The following is a 17,647-nucleotide window of genomic DNA, read 5'->3' as shown; positions in this document are numbered from 1 at the left end:
AAATCTCCGAAATTTTATACGAATATGTAATACACTCATGTCCATAAATTTAGGAAAAGAAAGAGTCAAAAGCAAAACAAATATGACTTATTTGTAAAACCTATTTATTAAACAAAAAGTAAAGAGCAAAAAAGATGCTATATGTTTGATATCATTAGTAAAAATTGCAATTTTTTGCTCCCTGGAGCAAATTACAAAAGAAAAAAAAACCTGTTTACAAAAAACCAATATTACATGGGGAAAGATGGTTAATACATAGTATGTCTCCCAGACGATGCAATACAGTTCGTATGACGCCTAGGCATGCTGAGTATCAAATTATCGATCTGATTTTGGGGAATATTACACCACTCATCAAACAATGCTCTCCGAAATTCCGCTAGACATGCAGGAGGTGGTTGACGGGCTGCAACTCGTCGGCCAAGTATGTCCCACATATGCTCTACTGGATTCAAGTTCGGTGAGAATGCTGGCCAGTTCATACGGGTGATATCCTCCGATCGAAGGTATTCGTTTATGATGTTTGCATGGTGAGAACGGGCGTTGTCATCCATAAACACGAATTCTGCGCCCATGACGCCCCGAAACAAACGTACATGTTGTTCCAGAATGACGTCCCGATAGATTTGGCCTGTCATGGTTCCAATTTGAACATGCAGGTCAGTTCTGGAACTCAGAATAATTCCTCCCTAAACGAGCAATTATGCGCCACCGTAACGGTGTCGTTCAATGATGTTTTCTTAGTGGTAACAGGTACCTGGCGCTCTCTATATGAAAGTCCGGGTAGAATCAGACTGCAAGTTAAACCTGGACTCGTCGGAAAACATCACGCAAGCCCACTGTTGCGGTGTCCACAATGCATGCTCTCTACTCCAGGCTAACCGCAGGCGACAGTGAGTTGGAACACATCTGAAAGGCCTACGAGCATATAGACCAATCTGCCCTAAGCATCTGTAAACGGTCTGCCTTGAAACTGTTGTACCAATGACTGAAGAGAGCTGACGAGACAGGTCTGATGCTTTGCTCCGTCTGTTACTTTTGGCAGTAACTGCCAAATACCGGTCCTCATTCAGCGTTGTAACTCGGAGGCGAGCTGTGCTGTAACGTCTACTCACATTACCATCATCTAGGAATCGTTGCCAAAGCCTGGAGATGACACTCAGGGCGATTCCAAGTTCGTTGGATACTTCCAGCTGGGTACGCTTACATTCCAGACGGCTGATAATTCTACCACGTAAAAAATCCTCGAAATGCGTCCTTTGTGTCATAACTATGCGGTTATTGCACTGAAAGACTTATAAAGCGCTTGCGAACAACTTTACTTCTTTGCCTGTATTCCTTATACATCACTCTATTACACTCTCGTCATTGTGACGTACTATAGGTGTCATCTGGTGGCTTCCTGCAATTTGCATATGATTTTTGAAGACGTGTGTAGTCATTTTACGGGTGATATATGCATTTTAGAGTTCGATTTCCGCGTGACTCTGAATTATCCTTAATTTATGGACATGAGTGTAAAATCTAAAATGTCCCCACCATTAAAGTGGGTTTTCAAATTTCAATACAAAATTGTAGCAATATACACCAAAAAAAAAATTAACTACTTTTAACAAACAATTAAAAATTGATTTAAAAAGTATTTCGATCATTCTTTTTTTAACTTAAAAATAAATATTCTAATTATTATCAAAAAAAATATGGAAAAGATAGCGATATTGGAATATCTCATCTAAGAATTTAAATTCCAATTTTTCTATTCAATGATGCATACATTCATTCCCTACAACTATCAGAAATGATGCTACGAGAGGAAATTCACCTACAATAAAGCAAAATATTAAATAAAAATCTTTTCACGTTAAATTTAATATTTGAATCTCAAAATTTTAAAATTGAATTTCTATAAAAATTTTTAATTTGGCTCACAGGTAGTCAACTACTACGTGTGAGCCAAATTTGATAAATGCGCTAGATTCGTCCGGATACGCATACACACGCATAAGCACTTCCATTCGTAAATTCTTCCAAAAAAAATTCTTTATTTCTTTTCAAGCCGAAGCAACCTTTGATATTCATTTTAAATATTCAGAATTTCCAATATTAATAAATTACTTATTATTTAAATATTAATTACTTCAACAGAAGTAATTAATTCATTAATTTCCAATAAACGCCATTTTGAATAGCGAACAGTTACAGAAGTACTTTTGATGAGTGTAGATTTATTAAAAAAAGAGCAAGACTGATATTTTAAACATATATTTTTTACAAAAAAAAATAATTTTTATTAATAAAAACTATTAGCAAAGATATAAAAATACTTTCGCATGTAATCAGAAAAAGTATTAATGTAGCATTTATGCAGAATTGCTTGAAAACGAATGAAAAAATAGGAAATCTAGTACTGATACAAGTTAACGGACTTTAAAATTTGATTTAATATTGAGAGAGTAATGATTTTTAGATATATTTAATGAAAACTTCTAAAATAATTGAATGAACAACAAATCTAATGCAGAAAATGTAAAACAAAATATATTAAACAGAATAAATTAAACAGTTTAAAAAAATAAAATACCGTTTAGCAAATATTTATTTACCGGTAAACCCCCTGAGAGGTTTTCGCATGTTGAATCGCCCTCAAAAGATTATTTAGATATTAATTATATAAATCCGTGACAAATTAACAAACATCCAAATAAATAAGTATAAAAGTAAAAATTTTGAAAGTCAGAAATAAAAAAAAATAAATTATTTAGATATCATTTATGTAAACAAATGCCAGATAATACATCCAAATAAATAAGTACAAAAAAAAAAAAAAAAATAGAAATTTTGGGAAATTTTGAGAAAGTCAAAAAGAATCGGACAGTAAACAGGCTATGAAAATAAATAACAGAACATGACGTAATCCAAATATCACAAATCATTATGAATATAAATTTTGCCTGTTACCGAAATATGCTGACCAGATAAATGTTTCAGTTGAATTTTCAACACGTATCATTCGAATAAGATTAAATAGACCGAAATGAGAATCTTTCTTCTGATTAAAAACTTTCTTTCAATTGAAATTTTAAAACAAACATTTTAATACAAAATAAGTATTCTATCATTGAAAGTTGATAAGAAAATTATCCAATGATAGCTTAATCATTGATGTAGGCTTATTACTGACTGGAAAACATGTAGAAATAGAAATTTCTTATTTTGAATAAAAAGTACAAAAACATTCAATAAGAGAAATCTACAAGGTACTTTCTTTGGATTTCTCATATACTATTGTTGCAACGGGAAACGAAAAAACTTTATTCGTTTTCGTAGTTTCCTGTAATTCCTTTTTTTTATTATTTGTTTTATATATATATTTATGATGCATCTGTTCATTTCCGGTCTGGTGGCGCCAGAAGGGATTATTATTTATATTGGTTTTTTTGTAATTTAACAGTTGTCGGTTAGAACTCCCTAAGGAGTGCTTGTAATTTATAAAACTGCATTAAAAATGTTAAACAAAACGTACTCACTGCTTTTGTCATGAGGAGAAGTTATTGGATATTTTTAGGGTAGGCAAGCTCTATCCCGGACATTTTGGCTCGAACTTTGATCAGCAGAAAGGTATGTGGATTCTTTTTTGTTGATCAATAGAAATTAAAGAACAACAAATCCGCAATAACTATATTGGAATGCTTCTTATTATATTCAATTAGATACTGTTTTGTCTAAGTTTTTTATGTAATCAAATATCTTGAACCGATCTTTAGAAAATTCTGATAGAAGTATCCATAATTATTTAGTGGTTGATAACTAACAATTCCGTAATTTTGAAAATATTATTGAAAAAAAAAACCAACAATTTTCCTATTATTTTCAAATAAATAAAACATTTATGCATTTAATAATAATCGTCTGACTTTTTTACTATTTTACTTTGATTTCAGCAGTATTTTTATAAATTTAATATCGGTTAAAATCACGATAACATGTGCACAATTAAGGTTGATTAAGGTCCTTAAGATCATTCGAATTTAAGTACTTCGGAATACTGAAACGCCCGAGTTCTCTTCCAAAAACAAGAACAATTCCCTGTCCCTTCCCCCTCAAAAATCTAGATTGATAGCTAGAGTTCATAAGGTTTTGATATATGAAAGACGACGCCAGTTAGTTAATAGCTAATAAGGAAATGCATGCTCGGACATCTTTTCAGAATTTTCAGAGAATCGCTATGCCCTCCAAACCCATATGGGTGAGAATATCTAACGAACAAAGCATGCTTTTCGGGTATTCAATCAATCGCACTTAGCAAAAGATGGAAAAATTTTATGATCCAGGCATAATAAAATTTTATAATACAGGCACGTCGGGCGCTAACCATAGTTTCATTCAACGGGCATTTGGGGACTTTCAGTGCTGATAGAGCTAATATTAGAAAAGAACAGAATGTAACAAGTACAGATATACATAATATTTACATTCAACCTGAATTACAACATGGAAATCGAAATTTCTTCGTGAAAAAGTAATTTGGTTTCAGGATATAGTGAATAAAATATATTATTTCAAAGTAATTCTTTCCGTTGACATGTTTGGGCTAAAATTTGATATCGACGTACATGTTGATCTAAGCACTAACTATCAAAATTCCATTTATCTCAATACGTTTTTGAATATACACATGGACAATTCAAAAGTTGGATATTAAAATATATAATAACTAGTTTTTCCGAGCTAAATAAAGCTTCGAGATTCGAAATTCATTTAAATTTCGAATTTGAGATTGTCGAAGTTTGCAATACTTTTGTATGCTCATATTACAACGAGAAAATAATAAAATACATTTTGAACTAATTCAAGGAAAAAACAAAGCCATTTAAATTGGAAATCTCTCGCTATAAAAACATCTCATAACCTCAATATATAAATAATTTTGCAATGTAAATTTTTTTTTCTGATACTTTATACGGAGGAGTGCAAAGATTTAATATGCAATTAAACTTAAATAATAATATATAAAATATTTTGTGATTGATATTATTTAAACATCACAAATGATTTCAAAATAATCATTATTTATAGACAACCCTTGAATACAAAATATATTATAAGAATATTTCAAAAAATGTTTAGAATTTTTTTTTTTTATAAAATCAGTTTGAAAGTTTTTTTATAAAATCAGTTTGAAAAATCAAATAATTGTTAGAGTGGAACTTTTAATACATTAGAGGAAGAATAAATAAAAAACTATTCCTATTTATATAATACTTAAAAAATATAAAATGTGTACAAATCTCTTAATCCATCGAAAAGGAATATATATACGATTAATAATGGAAAGGTTATGAAATATTACTTTTTTTTACCTTTAGGCATTATATGGAAATTCTGAATATTGAAATTAAAAAGTTTTGATAATTAAGCTAATATCTATAATAATATGGAAAATTATTTCACGCATTTCGTTCAATTTAATTATCAAAATTTACATTTAATAAAATATCTAGCTTCCTGTGACAGAGTTAAAATGCATTACATTATATAAAAAAGTGTGAAATTATAAAAGAAATTCAAAGATCTTATTCAAATATAAATTTAAATTAACACATTATTAATTCATCTATGACAAGTAAAAATGAACTTAAAAATTTTTTACTAAAATTATAACATATACATATAAAAATATATATATTACTTCCTAAAAAAAATTGAAGGATTGGAGATCTTAAAAATTTGCCTTCCTCGTTTCTATCGACGCGACAGCGTTTATGATTTCGTTGAAGTCAATTTATACTCAAAAGAATTAAAACATATTTTTTTGAAGGACTGAGGACTGAGGTATGAAAATATAAGCTTAGTTGGCTATTTCACAGCTTAAACTTAATCTTAGCATCGTAAAAAAAAAAAAAAAAAAAAGCATATCGACAAAATCAGCAAAATTGCCTCATATAATTTATAAATAAAGAAACAAATTTATGAATGTGTATTTGCGGTAAAAATATCCGATTGATGTCTGGTTATTTTATTTACACCATCTTAAATGACAGTATAGATTTTTGCTGCTAATAATTTCTATGATGGGTCCTTTTATTTTGCAGGGAAATTATTTCAGGTTTTTCGCATTCACTCACCCAAAACTAGCCACTATAATTGACTCCATCTGAAATAATGGAACGTGCTTATCGAAAGTTACATAGCGACCTCCAATTTTTATTTATCTTCCATTTTATCTACCATATATCAAGCATTTATAAATCAAAACGCCTAATTAAATAAAAATTTCTTAAAGATATTTTGAAAAACGCTTAAATTATTGAAATAACTTTTTTACCAAATGAATTTTGAAAGAAGCATATTCATCGGGAAAGAAAGCCGATAAATTTTAGCTCTTTATGAGTTTTAACAACAGAGTTAGTTCGGTTGCATATACGAGGGGTGATCTAAAAAAAGTTTACAAGGAAAAGGAAAAATGCTTTATCAACAATAGACACTGGATACAAATGGTAATTAAGAGACATATGTGGCGGTTACTTCTCTACATAATCACCAAACCTGTTGAGGAAATTTATCACTCCGCTGGACCAATTTGTTTAATCCGTCTTGGTAATAATTAGGTCCCTGACTATTGAGCCAGTTCTCGGCGCCTTTTTGAACATCACCGTATGCTATGAACGTTGTTTAGGATATGTGTTTCTTCAATTCCGGGAAAAGAAAATGGTCACTGGGAGCCAAATCAGGGCTGTATGGAGGTGGCTCCAGATCTCTCACCTAAACGTTTCCAGCAGTCTCTCTGACCGTTTCAAAAGAATGACATCATTTTACCACCTATTGTCTACTAATTGCTTCTTCCCCCGTACACTTCAGCGATTTGTCTTTGAATGTCCGATGGGGACACATTCTTGGCCCATAGAAATCGTATCACGGCTCGCACTTCTGTGAAAGATCACTTCTCTAAACTTCTTCCCATTATTGTCGCTGTTTCACGTCTCAGTACTAACACTATCTGCTCGAACGACCTGTCTAAGACAACTAGGGCCATCTGTCTCCACTCTGGGTAACAATATTCCCACCCCCAATTTCTACTTTACAAATGCTGTTGCTTGTAAGCTTTTTTTTTTTTTTTTTTGATTCACCCCTCGTAGTTATCCATTGAACAAAAGATGTATTTAAATAAAACAAAAAAAAAGTGAGAAAGAAAGTTTGAAAGTATAATGAAGAGTAACTGTTGCAAATGACATACAATCTAAATTCAAGCAAACAATTATTCATAATTTAATGATATACTTATATTAGCTAGCTTGAGAAAATAGGTTTTTAACAAAAATTATTTGATAGATTCCAGTTTTTATTAATACTTTGTGATATAACGAGCATTTCTATACAAGAACTATTAGTTAAGTAAAATCATCATAAGCATACTTCAAAAAATTATATATCAATCATTGGAAATAAATAATTTTTTTCAAATAAATTTTACAAGTATCGTAGCCATGGATGGAAAGGAAAACATGGATAAATTCTGGCAAATTAGTGGAGTTCTGCATAGAGAAAACGATGTAAATATTTTCTCATGTTACAAAATAAATATTATAATAAGTCAATAAAACAAGAAAGAATGTTTGGATATACAACTATGCTGTTTATTGTAAATAATAACGGTCTAATTCATAAAAAGGAAGGAGTTATTAAGAACTTAAATAAAAGACCATTTCAATTACACGACTATAACCTTTTGATATTCCAAATTAAAGGCAAGATATTTTCTAAGTCGTTATTTATATATAGCTATGAATGCTTATTGCTGCATTTGGAATTACAATTAAAAATCATGTTTTAACTGCAACATTTTATATATATTTTTAGACAGTGATATTATCAAAGATAACACATTAGTTTAAGCGTCAGCAAGGGCATTTTACTTTTATGCATAAATATAGTGACAGTATAAGTTTGTCATTTTACGTAATATCATTTTCAAAATGGCATGATAAAGCTAACGTATTTATTGATTTATTACAAATGTCCAGAAGATTCGCTATGACGCCATTTAGAAAGCAAACGTACATTTATAAAAAACAAATTTGGCAAACATTGTTAGCACTATCTAATTTACCAGAACAACTTTAGCAAAAATTATAGATTATTTATTATAAAGAATTGGACAAAAATTCAATAATCAGTAGTATTTTCTATTCTTAATCTATAATAAATGCAGATTTTGATTTCTTTAGATCGAATATTCCATACTCATTAACAAAAATATACTAGAAAATATGACATATATTATATTATAAAATTCTTTTCTATTAAATATATTCATAAATTAGTTTATATCACAGTATATTTAAACAGTATTGTAGCTTCTACTTAGGGCAAGTTTAAAAGCTGAATACAAACTGAAAAAAAAAAAGAACCTATTTAATCACAAGCTAGTGAGGATTCGAAGAAAATACAAGACTGATTAGAGGCAAGGATGGTTTCTGACTTTTTAAAATTAAATGACCCATATTTATATCTTTCTAGAAAATAGACAAAAAATCTCCGAACAGAGAGTTTGAGTTAAGAGTTCAACTTTTAACACTATGACACATCAATACACAAAATAAAAAAAAAAAGGCACACGATTTTTTAGATAAATAAAGAACACTGAATCTTTTTCAGAGAATTTTAATAAGCAATACTTTAAAGGCCTATTTAGCAACAGATAACTGTATCTGAAACTTGAAACAAAAAATACAAGTCAATTGCAATAAAAAACAGTTTTAATAACATTATACCTGTAAAAAAAGAAGGACACTTTTAAATAGGGAATTCAAATCTTATTAATAATCCGATAGGGAATTCTTCTATTAACGGTTTAAATTACTTTTACTTACTTCAAAGATTCGATTTGGCATCGAATCTTATAAAATTTAAATTTCTGTTTAGTTAAAACTTTTCCAAACATCATTACAAGCTCACCTACAGATTCAAACTATTCGCCTTCTGCGCAAGCGTGACGAACAATCCTTATCCATATGTGCTTTACAATACTGAGATCGATAGGTATTCAACAGACCTTGCGAAACCCGAATATTATTTGTTCTAAAACAATTTTAACACTATTTTCTGTGTGAATTGATGCTCCGCCATGATGAAAAATCCAATCATTTCAGCGTAGCTCAACGCCATAGAGAAGAATTCAAAACTCGGATATAGTCTGTGCGTTTCTGCCTGCCACTAGGCTTATTCTTCATCGGTACATGACTGCCAACCAATAAACTCCCCCTCACCACCCATCTGTCAGGCAGAATATCCTTTCGTCAATATCAAGTCAATGCTAATAACATTAGTATCCAACTGTACCGTCTAAATTCAAATTTTTCTAATCAGGAAATGTTCCATTCTGAACTTCAAGACATATGGTTTTTAATCCGCTGCAGTTGGTGTTCAGTATGCCTTTCAGTCCATTTAGGTTGGTGCTTCCTTTTTCCGAACACGAACTCTTTGGAGTTTTTTTATGTAGTTGTAGACGTGTGTGTTGTGAAATATTTCGAGCTTTGGCAACAATTCCATACTGTTTTGTTAGTTCTTTTCTTGACTGCGTTGCATCAGTTTTGTTAGTTCTTTTCTTGACTGCGTTGCATCAGTTTTTTTAAGTTTACCAGTCTTCTTTTGGTACTACTCCTACTAGGATTTCTCATGAAGTTTGAAATAATATTTGGACTGATCTGTAGCTAGCGTGTAACCTTTCCTATCTTTTTTTTGTGTGTGGGCTACAATTTGTCCTTTTTGAAACTCAATTAAAGGTTTTCCTCCAGGCATTCTAAAAAAGATGAAAACGACGACTTTCACTAAAATAGTAGGTTTTTCTTAACAAAATCAATTAAAAAGAATGAAACATTTACTTTTAAGGTTTAAAATATCGTTTTACCCATTTATTTTAACACATGTCCTTCTACTTTTTCACACATCATTACATTTTTTTTTTTTAATTTTTATAAGTGGCAGATAAAATTTACACATTCAAAATAAAAGATGAAATAATCAAACAAGTAAAAAAAAAAAAGAAATTTAGATCAATAGGATCAAGATACAAAGCACAATTTACAAAATATGACTGTCCTTCAAATTTTTTACGCAGTGTCGCATGGTTTTTCTTCAGTATTTTACTTATTACTTTTATTTTCTGACCTTTCTTTTGTTTGAAATCTCTCACATCTAGCGATAGCAACAAAAGACAACTGTAACATAGAAGTATTAAAAAAATGTGATTACATAAAAAATTATAAAATATATTAAGCAAAAAGGGGGAGATCTAAAGATTTGGTAAAGGATTGTTACGCCATTAATCATCCTATCCTTTATTGAAAAGAATATAAAGTACTCCCTGCCAATCCTTTATAATTCTGTTAAAATAGGTACTGTTAACCAACTTTATAAATGATATTAACAAATAATGCAGCCAATTTCAACATTAGTCCTGAAGTAACTCATGAACACATTGGTTATTCCCCATTCTCATCCTTAATAGTGTATCATAGTTCCAAAATTGAAAAACAAAAAATGAAACACAAATTAATACAAGTAAAGTTTCAAATAATTATTAAGCATGCTTTAATGGAATGGTTTCAACCAAAATCATTTCCTCATGGCTTTTGCTAAAAAATGTTAATGAAAGTTATAAAATAAAATGACTTGAAAGTTTTTGTGACCCCATTAACATTTCATGCGATTCACACTTTAAGAATAGTGTATCACTTATTATTTATCATCACATTTATTCACTTCCCTATGCAATAATGCGTATGAATTTTTCGACATATATAATAAAAAAATGTATTGGATGTTGACCTATTTGAGCCAAAATTTGTCACAGAAATGAATTTGATTATAAAGCATATGCCGAATTTCAAGTGTCTAACTCATTTAATTTTTGAATTACCATATTCACGAACAGAGAGACAAGCATCTCTTTGTTCTATTATTTGTCTGAAATTTAATAGAAACAGTTTTTTTTTGTTGTTGTTGGTAAGACAACATATTAAATCTCGTCTGTATAGCTTGTACAGAGTTTGAGTTTGAGTTATCGCATTCGTCGACTCTTCCCATCTTCCAGAAAAAATTCCAAAAAGGTCTTTATTGACTCAAAGAGATATAAATCGTGAAAACGTATTCAAATTTGGCGATCGAATTTCTATCGATTACCATATTTTCTCCTCGAATATTTCGTATATAACAAAGTAAAAGTTTATTAACAAATTAGAAGATTTTAGATTTACTCATTTTTACTCATGTGAATGACTAAAAATTTTCCATTATTATTCCGTTTTCCTCATTTTTTCCAAGTAATTGTTAGCAATCTAAATATGTAATTTAATCTATTGGTAATTCAAAGGAATATCACAAGCAATAAATTACATGAAATGGAATAAAGGCCATTTTTAAAAACAGATAATAAAACGTTCGTCATCAAAATATTTTTAAATTATGTAGCTTTTTGAAAGAAATGTCCATGAAATTCCAAAATATCTAAACATAATAGAAGACGAAACGCTAGTTTTAGCAGAGACAGTAAGTAATTAATCAATGATTCTAACACTTATTCAACATACATTTATATCAAACCGATAATCTCACAATCATATTTTGAATGGTCTTTGACTAAATTGAGAAGCTGGTATATCTTCACTATGCGTCATGAAGATACCGTCTCATAAAAACAATTCATAGAACATGTAAAGAAATAAATATCTTTGATGATTGTAATTCCTCAACTAAATTCATTTCCAATTATTCTAATTCCTATATTTCAGACAAAAAATGTATTAAAAAAACAATTCGTAACAAAAGGTTTTGCTGATGTAAAATTCTTACGGATAATTTGATGACGGATTTTAATACTTCAATAGATATGTTTAACAAAAGTATTATAGATATATTACATAAAAGTTTCTACTAATGAGAATCTAAGAAAAACAATCCAAAATTTGTGACAAAAACCTAAAAATTTTTAAGCTAATGAACATTAAAAAAAATAATGCAGTAAGTAATAATGCACTGATTAAACGATTGGGGTAAAGGAATGTCCATAAAGTAAAACTCTCTCTAAACAGATATTTGTGTATTGAAAAATATTTAAAACAGGATATTCAGGGGTGTTTGTGCTCCGGGGAAACCCCGGAATTCCGGGGATTTTGAACTTCGATCCCCGGAATTTCCGGGGATCGTCGTTCAAAAGGAAGTAGGAATAATAATGAATTATTTATTTTGATCTGGGTAATTTTGTTTGCTTTTAAAGCAGAAAACGCAAGGTCAGTGTGTGTGGTGAAAACTTTTCCTTTCTTTCTCCAAAGGCAGTTATAATGCGTGAAAAGGGGGAAAAAACTTCTTTTTTGTTCTTTCCTTATTGCGAGTTATGACTCATTCCCCCGGTTCTCGGACATTCTCTTCTGGATTCTTTTCGGCAAGTAGGCGCGGCAGAAAAAAAAGGGGGAGACTTCGTTCGACCAGATGTGCGATAACGTGACTCTGGGTTCAAAGGTCTTATCTCTACTGGCGTGGCGCCAATAAGTAGAGAAGGGGGATTTTTCGCCGTATCAGCTATTTGTCATTGATCGCTTCGCAACTTTTTTTTCTCCGCTGTGTAAAATTTTCGTTTCATTTATTGATGCACGTGTAAATTTTTCGTTTCGCTTATTGAAATATTTTTTTATTTATGTACGCAAGAGAATTTCATTTAGAAATTTCAGCATATGAAACAGAAATTACCCCTTAAAAATTCATATCTAATTAGTTTTACAGCATTAGATCCAGAGCTAAGAGGTAAAACCAGTACAATATTAGCTTTTGAAAAATTATCATCTTTTATGTCCCATATTTTTAGTGATAATGAAAAGTCAAAAGTAGAAGCTGAAATAAGGTTATACCAGAGTGATATTGATATCACCAAAGAAATGCTCTACACATCTGATGAAAGTGGAAATCAAGTCAAGTGTACAATTGATAAATATTGGTCTAAAGTTTTTAATTTAAAAGATGATTTCACAAATGATTATAAGTATCCTACATTGGCTAAATTGGTCAAAGCCTGCCTTAGCTGCTTCCATGGCCCATTAGTGGAAAGTGCATTCAACTTAATGGATGCACTTGTCACTGACTATAGAACCTCTCTTAAGATTGATTCCCTAGATGCAGTGCAGACTATTAAATATGATTTAATGGCTTCTAAAGAAACCTCATGTGAAAAATATGGCTCAAAAAATCCAATGACTGATCCAATTCACAAAGATCTCTTACTGAATATGAACAGAAGTTGGAAAACATATCAAGAGGACTTAAAAACATGTATTTCAGATGAGTCACCTATAAAAGTCTCTGAAAAACCTTCTACATTAGCAGAAAAGCAAACTGCTTCTACCTCTGCATGTGCAGTTCTCGAGGAAATTTCTTCAACTGTAAATGAGGAAAATAAAAGTCAACCTTCCTGCAATTATGAAGTTCACCACAAAAGAAAGACAAGCCCACAAACATCAGAAAATAAAAAAAAAAGCAGCAGAAATTAGATAATTTTTTTAAAAAGAATTAATTCAGGTAATTTAAAAGATTTGCATAAAATGTAGTAGTTTATATGTTTGAAAATTTATGGTTATTAATTTTGCAAAAAAAGTAATTCATTGAACTTTTATAATTAGGTCATTCAATACTTCATAATTGTAATTTTTCATTTCTCCCCCCCCCCCTTCTCGAAACTCCAAAATGCCGGTAGTAAGTCCGTAAAAGTTTCCGGGGATTTTTTGGGGTCCCACAAACACCCCTGGATATTACACTTTGAATCATGTTCTGTCAAATAATTCTCTATTTATTTTTACTCAACATTCCTTTTCCTGATTACACATAACCTAGAAATTAATAAGTATCAATAGAGAGGAATTTTACTAATTTTTTTATATAGAACACTCAGTTTATAATATAATCATTGTTTATCAAAAAAGTAAAATTAGTACATCATAGATATCGTAAAATTCACGCAATATTAATGGCGTCAATTTAAAATATTTCATTGTGCAAACGATACTGATAGCAGAAAACTCGTAACAGTTTCATATTAAAAGCGCAAGAAAGAAGGAAATTTCAACTGCTGTCTCATACTTTCCTCCCAGTTCTGTTTGTTTCATTAATCAAAATATATAGATTATTTCCGAATGTACCTGAATAAAAGTTTTTAGTACATAACCAATAAAAAGTTATCAAATATCTGTATTTCAGCATTTTTTATAAAAGCCTTTTAAAAATGAAAAAAAAAATGTTGAGGATACCTGAACAATTAATAGAATTTCAAATCATTTAAATATTTTATAGAAAAACATTTATAAGCACTTTCAAGCTAAATGTGTGTTATACGATTCCTTATCAAATATCAGTATTTCAGCAATTTTTTATAAAATCCTTTTTTAATAATGAAAAAAAATGTTGAAGATACCTGAACAATTAGTAGAATTTCTAATCATTTACATATTTTACAGTAGAACAACATTTATTAGCACTTTCAAGATGAATGTGTAATGTACGATTCCTTCGGCAATTGGTAAAATTTACAATCACTTCACAATTTTCTGGAAAAATAACATTTATAAGCACTCTGAAACTATATTATTATTCACTTTTCGCTGGGTAATTGGTAAAATTTCCAATCACTTCAAAATTTTAGGGGGAACAACACTTGTAAGCATTTTCAAACTGAAAGAATGTCCATGATTCCTTGGGCAATTGGTAAAAATTCCAATAACTTTAAAATTTCGTAGGGAAAACACAATTTGTAAGCAATTTCCAATCAATTTAGATCTTTGACCTTTTTTATCCAAATGGGAAAAGTGTTGCGAATTAAAAGTCCAGACTCACCTCATCCATGCTTCATGAGTTGAACGCGAGGAATGCAGAAAGAAGCCTTAGGTGAGAAAAGATTTCTGTTAATGACAGAGGAGAAGTGCCGCCAATACTCTCTAATGCGATTAAGAAGCATCTGCACTATCCGATTGCAGGCATCTGGCATCATTTATATGGAGAGACTGGAAAAAAATAAACAATAATAAACCTACACTTTTGTCGTCCTGTTTTGACTCTCAGTCTCTTCTTTTCTTTTTTTAAATTCTGAAACTGTGTTGACACAATGTCAAAGTGTATATAGGATTGTTACTCTAATCGTGGAATGATAGCTAATATTCAAACCATTGGAGACAGAAACGTACTTCCAATTGGAAAAATGCTTCAACGAAGTATATCACATTATTTGAGTCAAAACACGTAGTCCTGAAAAAAAATTATCGTAATTTTAAAACTGTTCCCAGTTTTATTAAATATATTTAATGAAAAAAACTTTATATCGTAATATAAGCAATTGAAGAGTTCTGCTAACATTCGGGAATAAAACTGAAAAAGTAAATAAGTTACTGAGAGTCGCATACTAATTTATTTCAGGGGAACAATAATCAGTTTTTGAAAAATTAAAATGTATGGAACAAATTAAAAATTTTATTATGATATTTTCTACTTGCGTAAAAATTAAATTGAACATTTTAAAACAAATATACAGTAATAAAATTAATAATTCAATAAGTTCAAAAAATAAATGAAAATTAATACAGCATAGTGCGGTGATAAAAAGAGCAATATCATTTCAAAATGAAATGTTATTTTATTTTGAAATGTAAAATAACATCAAATATCTCAAGAATTACAATCGAAAACCCTTTAATCTATCTAATTAAACCTATCTATTAAGCCTATTCAATAGTCGGAATAGCCTACTCTTGAAGCAAAAACAGCACACATGAGCAATTAACAGCTGACTCCATGTGTGCTTGGAAGATGACGACAAGCATGTATAACCATAAAAGAGTGTAAAGTATCACGCAACTTGTGAAGATTCTGAGATGGAGGATCTTTGCACTTGATATGTCGATCAAGATGTTCCAACCGATTTTTACAAGGATTAAGATATGCGGAATTTTGAGGGCCAGGGTAGTAACTGAAACCTTTCCTCATGCTCCTCGAATGATGCACAGGTAGTTTTGAATATGTGGCATGTAACTATCCTTTTGAAAAACACACCATCATCTTCAAGGTATACAGCTGCCATGCAAGGTGTTAATCTAACTGGCAATGTTGGATAGTACTCATTGTTATTGAGGGTAACTTCTACAGGAATTAATGGACTTAAAGCATGGTTTTTGAAAGTTTGTTTTTCTAATGTCAGTGTGTATGCCTGGACTGAACATCTCTTGATTCTTCCAACGACTGTACGCATTCACTACATGAACACTTCACTAAAGCTGCAGTTTCAGAAATGTTGCCACTGCGTTTTTTGAACCCGATAATCAAACCCTTTTCAATGACCATTAAATCGCGCGACTTGCCATTACGGCAACTATTGCTAGGCAGACAATGGTTGCTGAAACCACCTTTATATGCTTTTCAACAAACAGGTTTCTCAACCTTACCTGTGATTAGATCAACCAGTGTGATGATCCTAATATTATGACTCCATTATATATATTCAATCAAATAAATTGAAATAAATTCAAGAAAAAGTATTTATCATCCCTCTACCACATCCATTAACATTGCTCATTTCTTGAGCCTAGAACCAGTTTCATTGCCAAGGTAACGAAACGAAAAGGAAATATTGCTAGGATTAATTAATCTCTATGTTCTTGAAATTTCGATCAATATTGAAATCTCGATTAAATTCGATAAGCATCAAAATTTAAATAGTTATCGAATGATGGATGGACCAATATCTCACTAAAAATAATCTTGATCATAAATGCAAAGTAAAACAAATTAATTAACAATATATTATGAAATAAAAATGCAACTGTATTTTAGGGGTTATAAATCTCTGAAAAGTTATGTATGTTTGAAACATAAATAAGCATATGAAATAAAAAATTAAAAAGATAAACATCCTAATACAAATTTCACTTGTAAACTATGGCACGCGATACAATATTTTGGGCACGCCGCCCATCAAAACAGTTTGCATTTTAAGGTTTGCAAAACGGCTTGCATCTGACTTCATTTGATAAACTGAATTTGACCCAATTCGATTGGTTGGAAATCGAAGAATTTGAAATGCAACTAATTGATTTCCAGTCGAGTTCAATGTGGATTCAAAAATTTATTGAAACCAGGAAAAAGTTGGAATTGATTGAAAAAGAAAGTTTAACAAGCAACATTTGGAAACATGGAATTAGATTTAAACATTTAACGGGCTTTCTTCATTTGAAAAAGCTGGCTCCTTCTATTTCAAGCATATTTTCATCTATGCCTGCGAGTCATTTTCAGAGAGGAATAACATTAAAGACTTGCTTAGAAACCGTCTGCCAGATGACTCCAATTCAGGGTGCATTCTGAAAATCTTACAGTATAATATAAATTATTTGTCATCTAATCTGAAACAACAGAAGTCACATTAATGCTACTTTAATTTGAATTACACGTATAATTAAAACATTTACTACTATACAGTGCAAAATGTATTTTTCGTAGTAAATAAAGAGTTTTGAGTTGTTAGTACTTAGTTTTATTATCTTCCCGAAAATCACAGGCCAAAATTATTTGACGGCACGTCTATACCTCATTAGACATTTCTTTAGAAAAAATGGCACATTGA

The 17,647-nt window shown here is 30.5% G+C and overlaps 1 protein-coding gene across 1 annotated transcript in view; it reads right to left on the bottom strand.

The window, feature by feature from the left end:
* LOC129977900 (ocellar opsin-like) overlaps positions 1-14,898 on the bottom strand; it is a 61,036-nt gene extending 46,138 nt beyond the window's left edge. Inside the window, exon 1 of the mRNA XM_056090593.1 lies at positions 14,875-14,898. Within this exon, the coding sequence (XP_055946568.1) occupies positions 14,875-14,879 (5 nt within the window). The 5' untranslated portion in view covers positions 14,880-14,898. The remainder of the gene's footprint in view (positions 1-14,874) is intronic.
* Between the last annotated feature and the right edge of the window lie 2,749 nt (positions 14,899-17,647).

Source organism: Argiope bruennichi, chromosome 1 (genome assembly GCF_947563725.1).
Source record: "Argiope bruennichi chromosome 1, qqArgBrue1.1, whole genome shotgun sequence".
Classification (NCBI taxonomy): Eukaryota; Metazoa; Arthropoda; class Arachnida; order Araneae; family Araneidae; genus Argiope; species Argiope bruennichi.
The sequence above is the reverse complement of the archived record's forward strand: the minus strand, read 5'-3'. Positions and strand labels throughout refer to the sequence as shown.